This window comes from Falco cherrug, chromosome 4 (assembly GCF_023634085.1).
Source record: "Falco cherrug isolate bFalChe1 chromosome 4, bFalChe1.pri, whole genome shotgun sequence".
Lineage (NCBI taxonomy): Eukaryota > Metazoa > Chordata > Aves > Falconiformes > Falconidae > Falco > Falco cherrug.
In genome coordinates this window covers 56,050,424-56,072,330 of record NC_073700.1, presented here as the reverse complement: position 1 = coordinate 56,072,330, position 21,907 = coordinate 56,050,424, and the positions used below count along the sequence as shown (strand labels likewise).

At 42.2% G+C, this 21,907-nt stretch overlaps 1 protein-coding gene across 1 annotated transcript in view; it reads right to left on the bottom strand.

Annotated features, from left to right (window-relative positions):
• Positions 1-100: 100 nt before the first annotated feature.
• Positions 101-21,907, bottom strand: part of DLEC1 (DLEC1 cilia and flagella associated protein) — a 40,427-nt gene continuing 18,620 nt past the window's right edge. The window contains exons 20-38 of the mRNA XM_055707626.1: positions 20,496-20,635; positions 20,119-20,272; positions 18,533-18,643; positions 16,955-17,085; positions 15,730-15,915; positions 15,217-15,284; positions 13,871-14,022; positions 13,260-13,363; positions 12,245-12,315; positions 11,149-11,366; positions 10,013-10,147; positions 7,995-8,117; positions 7,119-7,213; positions 6,943-7,027; positions 6,195-6,395; positions 5,156-5,317; positions 4,038-4,191; positions 3,323-3,443; positions 101-224 (exon numbers count right to left, since the gene is read on the bottom strand). Coding sequence (XP_055563601.1) covers positions 101-224; positions 3,323-3,443; positions 4,038-4,191; positions 5,156-5,317; positions 6,195-6,395; positions 6,943-7,027; positions 7,119-7,213; positions 7,995-8,117; positions 10,013-10,147; positions 11,149-11,366; positions 12,245-12,315; positions 13,260-13,363; positions 13,871-14,022; positions 15,217-15,284; positions 15,730-15,915; positions 16,955-17,085; positions 18,533-18,643; positions 20,119-20,272; positions 20,496-20,635 — 2,535 coding nt within the window. The remainder of the gene's footprint in view (positions 225-3,322; positions 3,444-4,037; positions 4,192-5,155; positions 5,318-6,194; positions 6,396-6,942; positions 7,028-7,118; positions 7,214-7,994; positions 8,118-10,012; positions 10,148-11,148; positions 11,367-12,244; positions 12,316-13,259; positions 13,364-13,870; positions 14,023-15,216; positions 15,285-15,729; positions 15,916-16,954; positions 17,086-18,532; positions 18,644-20,118; positions 20,273-20,495; positions 20,636-21,907) is intronic.

The window sequence follows — 21,907 nt, the reverse complement described above, 5'->3', positions numbered from 1 at the left end:
AGTCCATATTAAAACACTGAAGTAGACAAAAATACAGGCTTAACTGATGGCACATGTGCATCCAACCCATTACCTTGACATTTGTCCCACGTTTTCTTGCTTAAATTAAATCCAGGTCTTCATACTTTCCATCATACGTTCCCCGTCCCCTGACCTGTAACCTGCAAGGCTTCTCTCCCAGCACTCCAGTAATGGTCACGATAGTTTCATATTCAATGTTGCTCCTAAAACACAGAGCAAAAACGATAGTTCAGTTACAGCTAGATGCAACTCTGTGTTTAAGGATGAGATTAGTGATATTGCAGAGGAGAAAGGGGAGAATGTTGCCCTAAGACATAAACTGTGCCTAGTCACAAGCACTGGTCTCTCAACGTTGAATGTTGAGTCTGCGGGTGGCAACCTGGCTTCATGGGGTCATCTCCCATGGCTACACCTTGGGTGCTTGAAAAGAATGGTCCAGCCTGTACCTGAAGTAAAGACCCTGGATTGCTAACTTCATGATTGAAAGAACAGCTTGAGTATCTTCCTACTTGTGAAATTATATTGTAGTTAAATAAATAAAATTAAACTCTGCTGGGGGCCAGTGGTTGGGAGCAAATTCCTGCACTGCCTCGACGTGAAAACGCGTCCCTGTGACAGAGTTTGCAATGGGAATGTTTCTGTCGGCTCCCTTAGGACAAGGGGCAGTCAGTGGAGTCCAGGTTGTAAGCGAACATCAAAAAGCTTACAGCAAGTGTAGTTTTGCGCTACGTGGAAGTCTTACAGCATGATTTGCCTGAGGCTAATGCTACCCAGCGCTCCTGAGGCTGTTATCTGAAGGACTTCTCTGCATCTGAGAGACAGCTGTTGTAACGGCCTGAGGCAAGAGTCTGTTCTGCCAGACAACTTTTGTTTTTCCTTTCTCGTAAAATATTCCCCTGCAGGAAGACCACTGATTTAGGGAGGTGAATTATTAAATGAAAATTACCTCACACCTTGCATATAATTATTTACTAATGCCATGCTGGTCCTGAGCTCTGCTGTGGTGGGAGTTCGTCTGGAACTGAACAGATGAGCTGGCTGCTATGCAGCAACATCTTTGCTTTCTGGTACTTCCAGGCACTTTGCGGCACGCTGATTAGCATGTATGTTGTCAGACAAAAAGAAGTGCTTTAGGCATATTCAGAAGCGCTCCAGAAAAATGTAGGCAGTCAGGAGCCTGGGGAGGTCTCTGGTCCTTGATGCTGCCCAGAGTGGGGACAGCTTTGAGCAGCTGCTCCAGGCTTTGTCCCCCTGAGGTGTCAGTAGCTCCAGGGATGGACATCTCACAGTGTGCTCCAGGGAGAGCAAAGTTACAGCAGTAACTCACGTCACCTCTAGTTTGCTTCTTGAAACTTCCCTATCAGCGCCATTCAGAGTTCACTGAAATCACCAGGATAGACTTGTCAGTCTTAAACTTTCTGCCACCATGTGATAACTTCCAAGAAAATGATTTGTAATGAAAGCTGAATTTTCTTACAGGAGTTGCATCTTCCTAATTAGAGCAAAGAAGGGCTTTGGGTCATCATAGAATGGCTTGGGTTGGAAGGGACCTTAAAGACCATCTAGTTCCCACCCCCATGCCATGAGCAGGGCACTTTCCACCAGCCCAGGCTGCTCCCAGCCCCGTCCAGCCTGGCCTTGGGCACTGCCAGGGCTGGGGCACCCACAGCTGCTCTGGGCAGCCCATGCCAATGTCTCACCACCCTCACAGTAAAGAATTTCTTCTTAATACCTAATCTAAATCTCCCCTCTTTCAGTTTAAAGCCATTCCCCCCTTGTCCTGTTGCTACAGGCCCTTGTAAAAAGCCCCTCTCCAGCTTTCCTGTCGGACCCTTTAGGTACTGGGAGGCTGCAATAAGATCTTCCTGAGCCTTTTCTTCTCCAGGCTGAACAGCCCCAGCTCTCCCAGCCTGTCTGCACAGCAGAGGGGCTCCAGCCCGCTGATCACCTTCGTGGCCTCCTCTGGACCCACTTCAACAGGTTCATGTCCTTCTTTCTTATTGCTGGGGGCTCCAGAGCTGGACGCAGCTACTCCAGGTGGGGTCTCACCAGAGCAGTGGGGGAGAACCACCTCCCTTGACCTGCTGGTCATGCTTCGTGTGATGCAGCCCAGGATGCGGTTGGCTTTCTGGGCTGCAAGTGCGATTGCTGGGTCATACCCTGGTTTTCATCCACCAGCACCCTCAAGTCCTCCTCAGGGCTACTGTGAATCCCTTCTCCACCCAGCCCTGGTATGGGGTGCAGGACCTTGCACTTGGCCTTGTGGAACTTCACCAGGTTCACTCAGGCTCACCTCTCAAGCCTGTCAAGGTCCCTCTGGACGGCATCCCTTCTCTTCCATGTGTCACCCACACCACAGCTTGGATCCGTCTGCTTACCTCTGCCATTCATAACTAATCCCTAGCCTTACAAAGGTTATGGTAAGGTGTCCAAAAACATAATTAAGAGCAAAATTATGTTTATAGGACAAAGTAAGTAATTTTCATCTGTTCTTTGCTGTTATTTGCCTGCAGGTCCTGTTATCTTTGTTGTGAAGAAAACCATTGGACTGGAGGCCACAAAAATACATTGATTTTTTTCTTTCTCATCAAAACATCAACAGGACTGTAACACTAAACCGCACCAGGCTAAGCAAGGATAAAGCAACTTGTATCACCACTGCATTAGAACATTTCTCTCTTTTTGCTTCCTCAGGAGGTAGGCTGAATGCATGTAGAGAACTAAAGGACTTTAAAAAGCTTCTTTTAGAGAGAAGGCACATAAACTATATAATGAAGGATCCCCGAGACTGACTGCAAAAGACACTGCACTTTCCTGCAGGACAAACGGATGCTTTAGTGGAATTCTGAACTACTCCAGACACTTTTCTCCCTCTGTCTAAACAAAGTGCTGAATGCATAAAGAGGTCACTGTTGTATCAGTTTCTGCACTGAATTACAGGCCTGTGATTTATCCTCCGTTGAAGACACTGCCCTAAAGATAGGGAATTTATCCAGCACTATATAGTCAGTGCATTGTGCCACCTGTTGGAACAGCATGATTTCAAGTGGGTAAATCTAAAGTCTGAAATTCTGGGTGCCAAATCCAAAATAAATCCCATCTATGGGAACAGTGTAGGGAACATTGTTATACGGGAAAAGTACCAGCTGGAAGGCCAGGACTGGGAAGTGTTAGAAGCAAAATGAGCAGCCTGATAACACAAGAACAGAGCAGGACTGCTCTTTGCTTTCAGTGACTACTCACACCGTAAGTCTGGGCTTGACAGGGAATAACAGTGAGATTTCAGTCCTGTTAACTGTACCTTGCAGTAAAGCTGATCTGCAGAATCTCTTTGGTGGGTGGGCCCCCTTCACATGCCTCCAAAATGCCATTAGTAGGGGAGACAGAAAATACTTGCAGGTCATTATTCCTTTCCTGTTCATCTGCAGGGAAAGAGGCAAATATCAAACAAAGCAACACGAGACCCTTTGTATAAGTTTGTGCAGCATATAGCACTCAAAACAACGCACCTCCTTGCTAGCCAGCTAATAAATTGTCTTGCACTGTCAGAGGCTTTCTATGCATGTGGCCAGTTTCTGTTCTCATCCTCTAATCAAGGGGAGTGATTGGTGGCCTCACAGTCAAAATAATAAGGCCCTGATCTTCTTCCCTTTGAAGCCCATCTGTTGTCAGAAGCATCAAGTACAAGCTCAAACCAAACTCACAGGCTACTTCTTGTTGCCTCTTCGGATTCCATTACAAATGAGCAAAGCATATTCACTACTTGTGAGAGTTGCGATTCAATTTTTTAGTTAAATCTGGAATAACTGCTGAAATCAGCAGAGATACACTGATGTCAAAAAAAAAAAAAAAAAAGCCCACATAAGTGAAAACACAAGCAGACCCAATATGCTTGCAGCCAACATCATCACATCATATATTTGCTATATATCGAGTGAGTGCATGCAGTCTTACTAAATAAAAACACTGAATAGGAAACTACATAGCACGGAAATTGAATTGCAAAACCAGAATACCCAGCAAAGCAGTCCAGTAACTTCTACAGCCACTCCTGTTACACAAGAAGACATGTTCAGTCTTGGTCTGTTCAACAAAGCAGGTCTTGAAATCAACCATGTTGCAAGAGAGCTCCAGAACTGGAACAGTGAGGTATGCAGTCACTGGCACCAGCTGCAAAACAGAGGAAAGGGAATGGACTAAAAAACCCCACCTTATTTTTGTAGAGCTTTAATAATATCTGCTACAGCTGGATCATTCTTAACCTCAAGCACTGAATCAAGAGTAGTTTGTGTTCTTTTGTAATAGAGTCAATTCCCCCATTCTACAGCTTTGAGTGAATTAAGTTGTTGCTTGTTTTTTGGGGTAGGTTTTCAAAACAGACACTGGTCTTAATGAAGTAACACAGAGTGAACATTCTCATTTGTTATTAGAGTTTTCTGTGGAGATGCAGACATTACAGCATCTCGTTGTCCCTTAGGACTGTATATGGCCTGCTGTGAGTCATTCAGTTTGTGCAGATTGGCCAAGATTTTTATTAAATTGACTGTAACTTAGATAGGGTGCTCAGATCTTACACTGATCAGTCCTCAGAACTACCTGGTATGAAAAAAATACAATGCCTGCAGTGTACTGGAACGGCTGAAGACTTTGAGGGAGTTTATATCTTTCCATCTGGAAGAGATCGGTCTGTAAATGTGTGTGGGCTGTGACCACACCACACGAGTTAGACAGATTCAGGAGACTTTCAAGAAGCACTCTGGTACTGCAGGAGGCAAAGCTTGGTGACTCAGTCACTGGCATTTTTGCTGAGACAGTCCTGACCCCACGTCTCAGAAGGATGTGGAGAGTCGTACTGTGATCGGGTGTTGAGTTGTATCACCCAGGCCCTCATGCTGCACAAAGAGCTCGGGTACAAGCACCAGGGTGCTGACCCAAAACTGCTCTGTCCATTTGAGAGTCACCTGGAGTCTCAATGGAGAGCTATTTCCTTCTGCAAATCTGTGGCTGTTCACTTGCTGGATGGCACAATTCACTCTAGAGGTGGCTGTATCTCAAAGGCACATTCATTCCAAGTCCAAGATGCTGACGAAGCACAGCCCTTTCTCAGGGCCCACAGATCATCTTCTGATCTTACCTGGGTAGTGCCGTTACTATGTTCAATGACCAGATTTTGATTAAATTTCAGCTTTCTCTCTCCATTATCAAACTGGAGCACTTCGAATCCAGGAAGCAGCTGGGTATCTGGCAATTGTGGATACGCAAGTAACTCCAGAGTCATGTGGAATGACACTTTCACCTGTGGGAAGAGGAATTCAGATGACCATCACATAAGAAGACACTGTGTGCAGGAAATACAAAGTAAACATTGCTCAAAGGCCCAGGTGCACATTTTCCCACTGGGACCCAAAGGTGTCATGCCAGCAACCAAATTCCCACTGCAACAAAGCATTATAATTAAAAAAAACCCACAGCTATTTCCTATGAATCCAGTACACAGAGATGGGAGTGTAAAGGTGAACAGCTAATCTCTGAACCACAGGCGAGAAACAGTCTTTAGCAAGACAAAGGTTCCAACTCCTGAGGTTACAAATACCATATTCCCAAATCTGTCTTAAACATGTAAGCCTTCTTTCTTCCCACAGACATGGAATTGAGACATGTGTGTGTCTGTGTCAAAATGAACACTGAAAAATGAGAAGCATGCTTCAAAAATGCAACTATTACTCATTTTTTGCACCCTAGCTAATTCTTGACTCCAGAACTTGGTTTCCTTTAATGTCATTGAACGAAGCAATTTTTTCTCTGTTTGCACTGCTTGCATCTAATTTAAGGAAATGAAGGACTGCAGTCTTTGGAAATCTTTTAATTTGCCCATCATATGCATGGCTATTGACTTAGGTGAGCTCCAAAAACCACAGGGTTTTCTGCAGGAGTTTGCAATAGGTCAGAGCTGATGAGAAAAGCACATCACGGCCACTGTAGAAAAGTACTTTGTACCCACAGTACAGCAGGCAAAATTGCAGTAATTAGCATTTGCTAATATACCACTATTTCCCCTGAAATTGGGAAATTTCTGTGCTGGTTGTGTTTTTCTTGTGGTTCATCTGGGTCATGCTAACACACCAATTACTAAACTATCTATTCTGGCACAAGATTATTATTTTTGAGCCTACCAGCATGTTTTGCTGTGGATAAAGTACAAGTTGTGGTTGCTGTTCTTTTTCCTCCTTCTTGCCATGGGATGTTTTGGTGCTCTTTTTGGGATCTGTGCTAGACAGACTGAAGGGCGTAGACAGAAGTAGCCTAAAGTACAGAGGAACCTTAGCGCAATTGATGAGTTTCAAACTCTGAGTCATTACCGAATCTGTCAAAACCTGGTGGAGAAATGATTCAAAACTGGTTAGTTTTAACTCCCTTGAGAGGTTTGTACTAGTCTGTCTGGTCATTCAGCACTACTGGGGATCTGAAGGACTTTACCCCAAAGCAACCCAGTATTTTCTACTTGTGTTTTTCAAAATTTCTTGAGTTAAAAAGAAAACAAACCACAAATAACGTAATAAAATCTAAAAGACTTTTAATGTCAGGGGCCACAGAAACTAACAAGGCCACTCTAAGTTACTCATTCTGCTAGCAGACCTTTATATCCTGAAAATAAGTACTTATTTTTCTACTTACAAACTCCTCTACAAGGAAAGACACATAAAATAGGCATTGTCTGAACTGAACTTTGCTTATTCCTGGCTGGTAAGTACTTGTAGTCCTTTTGTTTTACCTGTCTTGTTACATGCAGTATAGAAAACTGCAACATAAGGCTACTGGGGATAAAGATGCATTTTAAAAATGATGTGCATACAGCTCTGAATTCTTACTGTAGCACAGCAGTACAAACCAGCCAAATACATTGGTGCATGAAATACTTACTCCTAACAGAGGATGATCTGGTACAAGATCACTTGCTGTTGAAGAAAACACCATTCCTCTGTCATGATCCGTGTCTAGTTTTACCCTGAGTGTAAAGAATCAGAGCTGGTCAGAGCCCTGCCCTCCAGGCTGGTTCATTCTGCGAGTGTAGCAGCCTTCAGCGCGGTGGTACTTACAGAGCGTGCTTTACAAAAGCTTGCAAGTCTACTCGTAATGGTGGAGCTTCATAGCCATCTCTGCGATGCACTTTGTTAGGCACTGTCTTTGCAAGCTGACAACAAAATGAGAACAGAAATTATGTACAAAATGATAGCACTAAAACCTAACCCCCTGCTTTCAGCCTGAGAGGCTGTTAGTCAAAATAGGATTCTGCTTGACAACATATTGCCTGTTTTAAGACGTGGCAACATGCACGGAACAGCAAAAGCTAAGCAGTAGTTGAACTCTGAATGGCTGTGTAAATACAGACGCAGGTGTTTCTTCCTCCAGGAATCAGGAACATTAGGGATGTTTTTATTAAATGTTCTGTTATCATTCATTCATTATACCTTGTGCCTTTGCAATGATTCAAGTCAGAGAATTGCAGAGTAATTCATAAAATGCTATTCAAGCTTCACATCAGCCTGTGAGCTACACTTGCAGTTGTTGAAGAGGAAGTTTCCCAGAGGAGAGATATGCTGTCCAAATTCACACAGGAAGGTGGATGCAGAGCCAGGAACAGAACTCAGCAGTCCAGAGTCTCAGCCCCATTGTTAACCATTGTTATCAATACAACCTGATGTTGTGATAGCGTTTCAAATCCTGGGCTTTTGTCTGGGGTCTACTGCGCCAGACAATGTAAGAAGACGGTGACATTCCCACCCCAAAATGCTTCCAAGCTAAAAGACAAATGCAACAAATGAACAACCCTAGTTAAGGAAGGATGTACAAGGCAGCAGGAGCAGGACTGTTTATACAGACTGGCCAGGTACACAGTAGCCTGTACATAAATTGCAGGAAGGGAAACAATTATTTTCTAGCCATTATTAGCCTTGCTGTGATAGGGAGTTTACCTTGTCATCTAGGCTCATGAAACCCAGCACAAACCCTTCACACTGTACTTCAGTCACAGTCTCTGGGAGGATGCGTGGGGTGAAGGAGATGCCAACAGAGATGCTTCCACCTCCTGGAATCACCTGTAGTTGAATCACAACTGATTTGTAGCACAGGGAGCTGCCTAGGATTGCACAAACAACCTCAGTACTCAGCTACTAAAGCTGAGTTGCACAAGCAGCATGAAATCTGGACACGGGCTACACTCAGGCTTGCGCTAAAATGACAACATGTGACAACAAAACTGACAATTAGTTCAACTGCAAATATCACCGTAGCCACTCTTTAGCATCAACAGAGTTTAAGCACAGTCATGGGTGAACTCTGTAAGTGCACAAACATATGTAAATCCCTGTTTGTTTGTTTTTAAAAATACCCAGTTCTGCCCGCTCTTACTCACTGGCTAACTTGGATGCTTCTCCCACAGCTGACAGCACTCACAGATACAAGAAACTTTTTGAAGAGTTACAAGTGTGAATTCACAGTATTTTTACAGTTCAGTTTACTCTTGGCTATTATTTTATTTTACATGACAGCAGGGAATGTAATCAAATGCACTAGCCAGCTACAGTGGATTTTCTGGGATTTACAGGTTGAATAGATTCTGCTTTCTTTAGGTGCATTATGCATGTTATGGTTAAATCCTGCTATTGCTGCAGAAACATACGCAGGTTCTGATTAAATCCTCTTATTGCTGCAGAAAAACCTCTGCCATCTCCCTGTAGAGCCAATTCATGGCTAGCCAAGTTTGTAAGCACAGGGGCCATGTGGCGTGTACTGCTTCCAGGCCAGTGCTCTGCAGACACAAACTCCCCCATTTCATGCGATTACAGAGTGAGACGTTTGGTCTTGCTGGACCTCTGTTCAGCAGAAGCAGAGCTAGCTCAGCTCTTCCTTGCACTGTTCCCCTGCTCAGAGCGGCAAGGAGTGTAAGACAGTTATGCCTAAGGTCTAGCAGGGCCACAGCGGAGCTTAGTAAGCTCTGTCACACCCCACAACACTGCAGGGTCTGTGCATTGTGGTCACAGAGAGCTTAGCTATTCAGACATGGAGTTAAGCCAGGCCTGGCCAGCTGTGCTGCACAACACCTGAGCTAACAGACCTTTCTGGAGCAACAGTAGAAACGGGGAGAATGTTTCGGCAGAGGACTACCTGAATAACTGCATAGGTATCAACTCCATTCCATATGGGCCAAGCTCACTGCTGGCTAAGCCCAATGTAGGCTGCCTCTGCAACGAGGCACTTGTTTATCTGAACTATCTCAGCCCCAATTACCCCAGAGCTGACTGTAGGCTTCATTTCTTCAAGATGCCATTTCTGTAATTATTTCTTTTATGTAATCTTTAGCTCATTCTAACTTGTAACTGAAACCCTTTGGCAAAAAACTTGCTAGTATTTGAGAATCAAAATTGACACACTGATGTTTTTGGCAACTCTGTCACTCATAGTTAGATCTTTCCAGTGCTGTCTTTATCTTATTCCTAAGTAATTGTGACACTGGTCCCTGTTTGCACCAGTTGCTTTTGAAGTACTGTGAGTTACGATAGTTTATCCAAAAGAGCTGTCTACAGAGCACTGCTTTCCAGCTCTGCCATGCCTACTCAGCAAATCTACCCTGGTTAAGTAACATGCTTCCAAAGTTCCAGGCTGGATGTCTCCCACCTAATGTCACACATTTTACCAAGGCAATCCAAGTGAGAAGACCAGAGATGCCACTCCTAGGGAGCCTAGTACACCTGAACACTTAATTCCAGTCATCAGTTAACTGCTCAAATGTAGGTAGGACACTTCCTTTTTTCTGTGGACTTTGCAAACTCTTCTCATGGTCATCTTCAAGATCCCAAAGACTCCCAGTCTACTGTTTCACTGTTTAATAGTCTCAATCTCAACCCAAAATCTCCCTTCTCCTCCTTCTCTGCCTCCTCTGTCCTACAGAAAATAAGCTAAATCTAAGCACACAGAAAATGTAAAAGCTTACTATCTGTCTTGGAGTAATGGAGTAGGGGTTGTCTGCAGGAACACCTTCATGACGTCGTGTAAGTACAGAGACAATTTTCTGTATTGTAGGCTCTGGAGTGATGATTTCCTTCTCTTTGCTGTCAGAGTCTGAAGACTGCAGGGACACAAGGGTGGGGAATGGTTAAAACTGTTACGCTGTGAAGGAGGAATGCAAGTGAAGTGTACAGGGAACTGCTGTGCTAGTCAGTAAGCATGGCCAGTTCCAGTTTCTTTCATTCTGGCACAAAAGCTGGACATGTGGATGTGTCCTGTACATTCCTTTTTTCATGCATGGGTTTGCTCTCCTGAAACCGCTGCTGGATACCTTGGAAAATGTGTATGCTTGAATCCTGTTCTACCAAGAGAAGTACTCAACTGTGACATCTCTGGCCCGTTACACAAATGAGCACTCTAGGGCAATAACATTCCCTTGTTGCACAAGAAAGGGTAGAGGTGAATTCAAAACTATGCTTTCTGAGCTGAAGCAGAGAAAATGTGATTTTAATACCTTTTCTGTAAAGCTACGCAACCTGCATGATACCTTCTTCCCTGTCACTCCCAGCCCTTCAAGACAGTAAATTGCCATATTATAATCAAACTTCATGAGTAATAGATGTTACCATATTCTAACAGAGTAACAGAACCAATCTAACTTTAGCCGTGGGATAAATACCTCCATATCATTTTATTTTTATGCTATTTTTACTTTGCAGATTAGATTCTGCTCCCTGACTACAGCACACATTGACACCACAAAGCACCCATGAGGAAAGCAGACCCAAATTAAGGAGTTTTAGTTACTGTAACACTTTCATGTAAAAATGGCATTAGTTTTTCAATGACAGTATTTTAAAAAGTATCTCATCAGCTTCCTTAATTTTAAGAAAAGGAGAAGCTGAAGAGCTATCTGATTGTAACTCATTCTGGAAACTGATTGCTGATACCAATAGCCATCTACCCATGCACTGCTTTTTTGACTGTGAGAGGAGCTGACATTTCTTTTAACAATCCAGTCTTAGTTACAAGTTATATTGCATGTTATTGTTTTCAACCTTTCATGCCAAGAAACCCATCAAGTATCTCAGCAGCAATATAAAAACCAGACTAACAGCTGACCTCATCTGTGGTTTGTGAAGCTGGATAAATGCTTCCGCAGGGAATGGCAGTTTGATCCAACTTTAACACAGTCTCTGACTCTGAGGTGCTACCAACTGATGAAGTCTCATTTTCATCCATATCCTTAGGAGGAAAAGGGTCTCCAAAGAACATCAACAGGTCCACCAGCTTTTTATCATCTTGCTCTTGGTTGTAAATTTCCCAGTCCAGGCGAATATCTGAATTGAAAAGGAGAAAGGATAATTAATTCTGGTCATTGAGAAGACTCATGGTTTACTTGGTACCAGAGAACCAGAACATCAAGTAACCAATTTGTGTCTAGCAACTGGATTTGTATTAAAGCATTTCTTAAGCTTTCCATGTTTGCTGTAAACTAAAATTATTGAAGACCACGTGTGCTATGCTCTTATTATAGCTTGGCCACTCTCTAGGTTGTTTTTATATATATACTTTTAATAACTTTAAAATAAATTATGACTATTTTGTTTGTTAAGCAAATGTGTTTGGTGGTATTTGGAGAAAAAAAAAAGAAGAAAAAAGGTGATAGCTCTGAAGAGCTTGAAATCTCACTCAAGAGGCAAAAAAAGACTAAACACAGAAGAGCCAGATGATGCCACTAAGAAGCAGGTAGCGCATCTGATTGACCAGGGTTAGTGCTGTGAGAGACTTACAAAAACAGGATGGAAAATCCTGAATTGCCATCATTTCAGTGAGTGAAAACACAGACACATCAGGATAGGATGCACAGTTTCATAGTAACAACACATGGAGTCAACTACATATATTCTACCACACTGGCTGGAGCTTACCTGCTTTACTGTTACAGAAAGCAAACTAATATTCACAGCAATAACACCATAATCATAAATACTACTATGCATATAAAGACCTGACAAAGTATATTATTGTTCTGTACTAGCGAAGTTCGAAAACAGCTTAGATGCTCACTTATATACTGTTATTTTTTGTACAAAACCCATCTTGATTAGGAAACAAGTAGCCCTGTTAATTAACATGTTAATGGGTTCTTCTATTTTTATTATCATAAGGAGAATGATGCAAGCGTCAATGTTTGCTGTACAAGTGTCACTCTTACCAAAGGGAGTGGGATTGTTGAGCTGGACCCTCCGAAAGACAGGAGGCTCTCCAGAGACATGAGTGCCAAACCTGAGGGGGGAACCTTGCTGTCAGTACATGCAGAAAATAGAAGTGAATGTCTGAAATCATTAAGGAATTTCTTAAAAGTAGAAACATATCTGGCTGCACTGGTAGCTCTTAAGAGCGGTTATCAGGTAAAGCATAGTCTGTACCGTGAGGCACAATACTGCTTTATTTAATCAGCCTCTTTTTTCCAGTTTTCTTATTTGTTTCAGACCTTTCAGGATAAACATGTGGAGTCAGCTTTTGTGAAACACTCTGGCAGCGGCAGCAAATGGCTACACAGCAGTGGAGTGATCTGTGTCAGAGACAGATTTCCAGGTGCATAAGGACCTTTTTTATGGTAGATAGCTAAATCCATTTTCTATGCTTCGTTACAGAGCTGACATTGCAAATGCTCTTGGCTGGAGCATGATACACAGTGACAATTCCTCTGAAGTCAGAAAGAAGCAGTCATACTGTAAGGCAGCTGGTCAAGGGTGTAATGCCGTGGTCCCCATAAACCAACCCTTACCCCTCACCCAGATGTGCACATCTGGGTGCTGTATTGAAAGGGCTTAAACCTTCCCAGGCCCCTGTTTACCTTGGGGCTGCATTTTTCCTGTTCCAGGTAAAGAGACAGGGAGAAATGAACTCTAGATGATGATGAGAACCGCCACTGTGTACCTGTTTCCATCTCCACAGAATCAGCTGAGGCTGGACTGTATGAACTTCTATGACTGTAAGCCCAGAATAGTAATTGCTGGTAAAACTGAGAAGGCTTGTATGCAGATTCTTCTCTAATTATGTTGGCAGAGACGAATGTATTGGTGTTATCAAAGCAGATACTGTATGTTGACAACCACTTTGCTAACCTTCTCATTATATCACAAAGAGATGTGAACAGGTGTGTATGTTGGCTGTAGTCCAACAGTATTTAATTCTTACTTCTCTGACAGTATTTTGCACTATACCTGATTATGGGTTGATCTGTTTGTGGTCCTGTCATCTGTAGGAAGATTGGAGAGCCTTTCACAGTCATTTGCATAGGAATTAATTTAGGTTTTAAGTCTCCCACCTATTAAAAATTAATTTTAGCTATTAGAATAAAGATAAAACTTTAGTTCTCTGGGTTACAAAATCGATTGGATTTTCAAATATTTTTGATTGGTTTCTTTTGACAGTGTCTCATTCATATGCTAACGAAAGTCTTCTCAGCAGGAGAATGCAATGCCTCATACATTCATCAGCTTTCCTGTGGCTTTTCTATACAACACAATATATTGTATTGGTAGAGCAGAGTAGTGTGCTGGCCAGCTACCAAACATAAATCAAAACAGCTCCAGTCATTTTAAAGGCACCTGAAAACCTCCCAAGGGATAAACATGTTATCGCAAAACTAAACCAGGTACTGTAACAATTGATCCTTACATGGCATTGGAGGTAGTGGTATAGCAATATCTAGACTTTTTACAGATGTCTTAATAAACTGAAAAAGCATTTCTAACAGAAAGGAATCTGGGAAGTAGAATCAGTGTAAAATCTGCCATGGCAATAGCTCACTTAAAACCAAAGCCCCACCTACCTCACAGACAAGATTATCCTGGTACTCTCCCCACATGTTGTTGTAAGCTGCTATTTCTATGATTAGCTGCTGGAAGGCTTTCAGAGTTCCTCTGGAAGGTTGTATATGGAAAGCTACTCCCTTCCCATGAGACAGCACTGCTGCTGCAAATTCTGGAGGACAGCAAAGAAACATTTGATGAATTTTGAGAAAATGGAACAAAATTAGTCTACCAAAGAATTTATAGGGCCGTATTTTTAGCTGATGTTAATCAGCCTAACCTAACTGGCTTCAAAAATCCTGGGATTATTTACACAACCCACATTTATACCACTTTACCCAAGTTCCCTTCTCCAGTTGGTCTTCATCTGTTTTTTCAGAGTTTGTTCTTGAAGGAATTATTTTATAGGACTCTCTTCCAGCAACCTGATCCAGGACTCTTTGGAATATGCAAGGCACTAATTAGTTACATGAAAACATACTCTCAATTGGAGAAAAATAAGCTGGAATTTGTGCTAACTGGTTATTGTTCTACTAGCAGCTGCCTCTTTACCTCTGTGTGCTCTTCAACGCAAAGAATTAACTAGAAAAAACAAAGCCTTTCCACAATCTGAGTCACCTATCCTTTTAAATCAATAAGCTTGCATGGAATCTGTCAGAACAGCATTTTTCCAATCTTAAGCACTAATTCAACAGCTGAAAAGCTCTGTCTTTGTAACAGATACCAAACTCTATGGCAAGGTACCAATATGTCCAAGTTTTATTTTGGATACAGAAGACACATCCACACTTTACAGCATTTCGCTCCCATTTCCCCCCTCCCTGGGTCTCATGTGGCTCCAAATATTATTATTTTTTAGTACAACGCATCAGAAATGATAGATGGGCTGGGCTGTAGCTTTCCACGGGGGGGAGGGTACATAAAAGGGGTTGAGTTCGAGGGAGGAAAGCCTGCTGCAATGGTATTGGAAGGTTCTGTGGGAGGGAAATAGCCAAACATTATGCATGTCATCCATACTATGTGCTGGGAGTGATTCTGGGAGTGAATTATCACTGGAATCGCTCATTTTGTTTCAGACCATTCTCTTCAAGAAAAGGAGAGGAAATGGAGAGAGAAAGCAGGGGGTGCAGGGGAAGAGAGAAAAAAGGAGGGAGGAGGGGGGAAGAAAGAGCCTGACCTAATGCTTATACAATGTGGGCTTTCAAGCTCCAGAATGAATTGAGGAACTAAGTCATTTAACTATGTAGACTTAGCCAAACGCCCCAAGAATGAAATTATGTGCCTGACTGGCACATTTAATGCTGAATATGGTAGTCACCGGCTTTTTCCCTCTTTCCTCTGAGGGAATGAACAGCTATTCTCATACCTGACTGTGCTCTTCTAGCTGCATGTTTTGTGATGGGCCCTCTTCTTTTCAACAGGTAGCTTGAGGAGCTTGAAAAAATAAAAAATTCACAACAGCAATTCCGTGAAATGAGAATGACTCTGCTAAAGTAACAGCTCCACCTGACTCCTAAATTAGTAGTCATTATAACCTAAAGGAGGAAATCCTACAAAGCATTCTTTGAAAGTAACATCCTTAAGAGTCAATTAGCTCGAGAGCTGTAAGACTGCACAATATAACACAACAGAGCCTTGGCTGGTGTAAACCAAGAGTGTTTTGCCATTTACACCAGCTTGCATTGCAAGCTACTTGTTTCTGCAGGAAACCTCACCAGCAGGTGTCATTACCACAGTCAGAGTAAGAGCTTAAAAAACCCCACCAGAGCACTGCAGAAAGTGTATCTTGTGACAAAGGCAATAGCACTCTATCCTGATTTTGCATTTATTCCAGACCTGAATTAGTATTTGAGTCATTATGCAGAAAAGCAAGACTTACGGACAGATTCCTTGTTCTGGAGTAGGTGAATAGCCAGTAAAATACTCGGCTTCTATTTTGAATGGAGCACTGATTCCAGTGTGATTGGTAAGAATTAGCTGACGCTTTACTATGTCTTTGAATGCAACTTCAGATCCAAAGTCCAAGAGAAGATCACAAGGGCTTTGTAACATCTGCCTTTCACCACTGTCAGAAAAAGTTACATTAGTATGAAGACATCAGTCTTATTTTCTTACACCACAGGTAATTTCAGCAGATTTTAAAATGTGCAATATGCAATGTGGTTGTAATGATCAGTGTAAAAGGACCATGCAGGCTATAATTTTTATCATCAGCATTTACTGCTTTTCATTGTTTTCACTTCAATCCACGTAAGGATTTATTTGGGGTAAAATTTTTTATCATAGATAACATGCCAACCTATCAAATTAAAGCCATTTTTACTTATATAAAAAATATAAACATGAGCATATTCCAGAAGAGAGTAATCATGCAACAGATCAGAAAAATAAAATAAAAATCAGTCAGATATACCAAGTCAAAGAGAAGTATATTCATCTTCCTTTCATATCATGTCTCACAGTGCAACAACAAAACGTAATGGTCCAAAATATAGAATTTTGGGTATAATTCTGTAATTCTAAATTCACATCTAAGAGCTGAATTTGCACATTTTTGGCATTCCAGAAAACAGTTGTTACTCACAAACACATGACAGACTGCAGAGGTCCCACACTTTGTTACTGGGGAGAAAGGTAATTTTTCATACTCTCTACACACAAGCGTGAAGGCAACTGGCAGGTTACAAGCACCAGAAGCACAAGGGAGGGCAGACACACCACACCACACGAACACGAGTTTCACTGACGTGCAGTTAATTCATTAATTCATGAATAAGAAATTTGTGTGAAGTTAACAGTTAATTTATTTTGTTTCAGCTAAACAATGGTGGGGTGGGAGTGGAGTAGTGCTCTTCTCCAGTCTTCTCTTGGGCTTATGAAGTTGCTGAATTTGGCCAGGGTGTAAATCCAGCACCTTTTACCTTTTCTTCACAAAAGACACCTTTACTGAATTGTCACAGTACATTTTACTATCCTTGCTGCCTACAGCAGGAGGAGGAATGAAGTTTACATAGGTAAGTGGGGTTTTTCCCCCCTTCTCTATTGTTTCTTTGCTCTGGGAAGAAGTAATTTTTGTTTACTTCAGGGGTAAACTTTTGATTTACCTGGTAACTCCACTGTCACAATGTACTGAGTAGGTGACATGCAGTCCTTTCACTTCTCCAGAAATGCTCAGAAAGAGAGGTTCAGTCATGTCTTCTATGCTACACAAAAGGACAAGGTCTTTCAGCTCACCCTGAAAGGCAAAAAGTCAAGTTTCCTTGTGAATGAAACAAACTTCACAGAGGAAAGTCAGCCTCATTAAGAAATTTATTTAAAAGTGTGTATAAACTTCACTGGACTAAAATGAGAACTACAACAGAATTGTGAGAAGCTTTACTGTATTGTTTTAAGTGCATTTTCTGCCAGTATCAGATTTGCTTAGAAGGCATATACCAAGATAAAAATTTGTGGCTGCTTCTTGGCTTTGTACCCACCTCAGTCTATAAGCCTAGAACTGCTGCATTAGTGAATTTTGACACACTGCCTATACAGCAAGTGTTGAAGCTCACTTCTAGTTGTGCTTAAATAATATTCCAAAATCAGGGTTTTATTTCTACCTGGGTTTAAAGCAGAACTTGTAGGATGAATTATATAGCCCAGTCACACCAGTATTCTAATTCAACACAGCTAATCTTTTTCACCTAATCAATACCTAGGTGATCAGTGTGTCCTGCATAAAGTAATAGGCTGGGATTCAGACCTGGATTCAGATCCAGATTCAGACTTCTAAATGTAACTCCCTAAATGTCAGCCCTTGAGTTATAAAGGTGAACTCCAAATACGAGCTCTAAATCTCCACTGACTCATTAATGGTACTTGGGCATCTAGCTCACCTTTCTTGTAGGTGGCTGGGATGGCATTCCGTTCCCCAGGCATATGCAGAAGTGCCCTTTCAGATGCCCATGTCCTGTTGAGCTTCCAGCCTTCCACGAAGAAGGCTCAAATTTACTGGGATCCTGTGCCACACATGCCAGACATACATAGGTATCTGAGATCTGCTAGGGCATCTCTGATAGTACTGAACACCTACTTTCAAGCAAATAAATGAAACTTAGGTGTCCAGCGACTGTAATAGGAACTGATACACCATACTGATAGGAAGCTCCTTTATTTAGTTTTCTTAAATCGGCTGTTTGAATGCCCCTACAAAGTCTATGGCTGAATTTCTCAAGTTTGTAAACTCTGCAGTCTACACCCTAATTTTGCAGACTCTCAGTCCCATCAGCCCTTTTTAAATTTTCAAATATTAAAATATCATGAGTCCAGTTCCATTCAGAAAACCAAATTTATACTATATATGCCAGTCCGCTCCATTTCATCTGGGGTAATCTGAAGTGACGATCTGTATGCTCCAAGAGAAGTGATAAGCACTAAGAGTAATTGAATAGGGATTTAAGAAACAAGGAAAACAAGAACAGATGAGAAACAAAGAGACAGGGTAGAAAATTGTACATCATGTGGACTGCCATAATTCTTGCCTTTAACCAGGGTACCTCTAAAGCAAAGCAATTTCAGAGATACTGCACAGAAAAAAGGACACTATGTTTTATATATAAAAATCCTTCTTTTTGTCAGATGGAGGCAAGATGAGAACGCCAGTGTTGCTATTTTGATAAAATTGCATCGGCTTTTAAACTTACCGTGATGTTGGCCAACAGCTCTATGCAGAATTCTTTTTCTTCATTTGGGCCCAAGGTGCCACCGGCCGGGGAGACAGTGGTGGAGCAGAAAGCTGCCTGACTTCCAATGAGCTGCCAAACAGAAAGGACAGACATTCAGCTAACTCTGATTCTTTCCTTTTTTCTCTTCAGATCAAAAAGGACTATAAAGACCAAGTTATCCTCAGATTCCAGACACTTTCAAGTAGCAACTCATACAGTTTGTGGGGCTTGCTTTGCTCTTGCCCCATGGTTGGTAAGTTCTTCATTCCAAATGACTTCAGGTGCCCAACTGAGGCATCAGGGCTGGGAGCAGAGTCACTGTCATCCCTCTCAGTCACAAACCTTTTCAGCGTGAAGCCAACCTACCTGATATCGAAGCAGGATCCTAGAGGTGCCTCATCTCTCTCCGCTAACTACAGAGGTGGCCTACAGAGACAATCCTGGTGTTCACACCTTCCCTAAGTGACTAACTGCACATGGCATGAATCCAGGGGTTCAGCTCGGTTGCTCACACACAAACATCAGATACCATGTAAAATGCTGTGGATATCCCTCCTTGGCTCCAGCTGTTCCAAAAGGTTTTCCTATAGGTCCTATATCATCTACATGCTCTGTTAAGATCTCCTGGGCACCTGAGGACATCTTGGATGGCACTGAAATCTTTTGTGCAGGCAGCTGAGCTGAACCCTAGATGTCAGAGTAGATCTGATTGACCAAGGCACTGACAGTAGGATTCAGCTTACAGGCTAAGTCACCTAAACGTATATGTTGTGGCTGTCAACACCACCACCACTGTAGGCAACATCCAGCTAGTATGTGCTAGAGAGCATTCTGCAGACCAAAGTAGCTGTCCATTTTAGGAGGAGCTGAATACTCCTCTGAACTCCACTGGCTGTATAGATGGGATAGGACTCAGTCTCCTGAATGCAGGCACAGAGGATACAGTTAAGCCATACATGCATAGCTGGCTGGTGTGACAGGACTTATAGAAGACCACGCTTCTTGACTTACACCTGGAGATCAACAATAACACTCTACAACACCCGAAACGACACTAGACATATATATTCTGGTGACTAACTTTCTGCTCGAATGTCCACTGACTGAAAAGAGAGTTCAGACCATAGCTTACATACTGACATTAAATTTAGGGGTCCTAATCTGTAAACTGAATCCCACCCAGAATGTGAAATTTAAGCAAAACGTAGGCACAACTTAAAAGCACCACTGTTTTTTTGCTCTACTAAATTAAAGGCAAACCCTAAACTACCGTGGTACTTTGTTCAGTACTCTGGTAGCTTACATTCTATTTCCCCTCACATCTCTGTCCACCCGTTTTCCTGGGGATGATCCACAGACAGTAAGAGCATATTGACATGAACTAGTAGTTAATCTTTTCAGAAAGGCTGGTCTTAAGTTGTAGTTCTGCTCATAAGCCAGTAAACAGCTAGCACTACTCAAAAGATACATCCAAAAAGCTTTTAAGAGTAGTTATTATTTATATTTTGATAGAAACGGCAATTTCCACCCCTCCTGTATGCTTCATCTACTAGAAGTACATTTACCTTTCCCCATAAGTATTTTGCTGGCAGTAGTGTTCTGTTAAAAAGTTTGCTGGTTGCTTTGGCAGGAACTCCAGTATAAATTTCAGTGAATACAAGATGACTAGATATCAAGCATGCTTGGGGGGTCTGAACTTCAACAAAAACAGGAAGATGACTGGAAATAAACACACAGATGGTCTATTGTTATCATTAATGAAGTGTGCTAGACATACAACAGCATGCTGGAAAGAATGATTATGTTTATTTAGCAATATTAGTGATTGGATAGTTCATTGATAAGTTGCACAACCCCGCTCTGAGCTCCTGCTACGTATTTTTGGTTTCACCTCAAGTGAAAATCACATGTGAATCTCAGGAAAACCACTTTTCCCCCTTACCTTCCTTTTCCATTTTCTACCTCTAGTTCTAATACTGTCTGGAGACGCTGGCACAGCAACGATGTGAACTGAACTGACACACTGCATATACCCAAAGGAGGTATTTCTCCAGCAGATGGTTGAATGATAAAGGGAGATACCTGGGAGAGGAGAGAGGGAATGGAAATTTGACATCTGCAAAGCAAGTGTAAAATGCTAAAGTCACACAGTCTAATTAGGATTTCAATGCTTCGTTTTTCCTCAGGCATGTCCTTTCTTTCTTCCCTTGGAGTCCCACCTGGGTTGATTTCAGTAAACACAGTGCTAGCTTCGTGAAAACCTGGCTAGACAAGGATGCAGGACTTTGCTTCTCTGGGGACAGCTAATAAAAAGGCAATGACCTAAGAGAAGGATAGTCAGAGCCAAGGGCATAACAGGGAAGCCTGTGCATAGGGTGACGGGGAATGTGAAGCAGTCAGCAGCAGTAGCAGCATCTCCTCCCAAGTGGAGGGGCTGAGCAGCCGCTACGTGAGATGCCACAAGTTGGGGAGATTCTCAGACAGAAGGTCAAGGAAGGAAGGCTGGAGGACTGGAAAGAGAAAAAGCACCAGTGTGGGCTGGAGAGATTCAGGAAAGGAAAGGGGTAGCTCTTAAGTAGGAGGAATGGAGTACTTGATCCATGATCTTCACTGGGATATGAACAGGCTCTGAGATAAAAAATTCTAGAGACTAAGTCTAAAATCTCTCTGGGGTTTGGGGAATTATGGGGAATAGTAGGCAACAAAAGAATAACAGTAAGAAGTAAGGGCTTGAGGACTGTGAGGACAGGGTCCCCCCCAGGGCACACCTATCCTTAATCAGGCACTTCCGATTACTGGGGGTAAATGGATAGATACACACACACACCCCTGTTTTACAAGGCTGCCACAACCACCACTTATAAATCTTTTCTTTTTGCCATCAACTTTCACCCCCAAAGTTGGTGAGATATCTACATGATACATAGAAAACAAAGCTCAAGAACTCATGGGGATACAGTTCAACATCTTGTAGGTTTTCATCTCTTGCTGGTCAATAGAAAGTTCCTGCTTAACAAGCTTCTCTCTGTGTTGCAAAACTGACAGCCTTTCCAGAAAAACAGAAGACCTGAACAGCATTTAGACCAATTTTGGCACAAAACAAATGAACTCAATTCCTTGCATAGGTAATTCTGCCCTACAGGCAGAATTTGGCCTTTCATTACAACCAAAAGCACTTACCCCAGAATCTGGATTTCCTCACTTCCCTTTAATGCATAATACCAAAGAGAAATATAGCTACAAATCCCACTGCGTGCCACAAAGTATTTTGCCTTTTTAAAATTTATATCTTTTTTTTATTTTAGGAATATGTGATGATCTGCAGATAGCAGCTCACACTCAATTCTTTGCCAC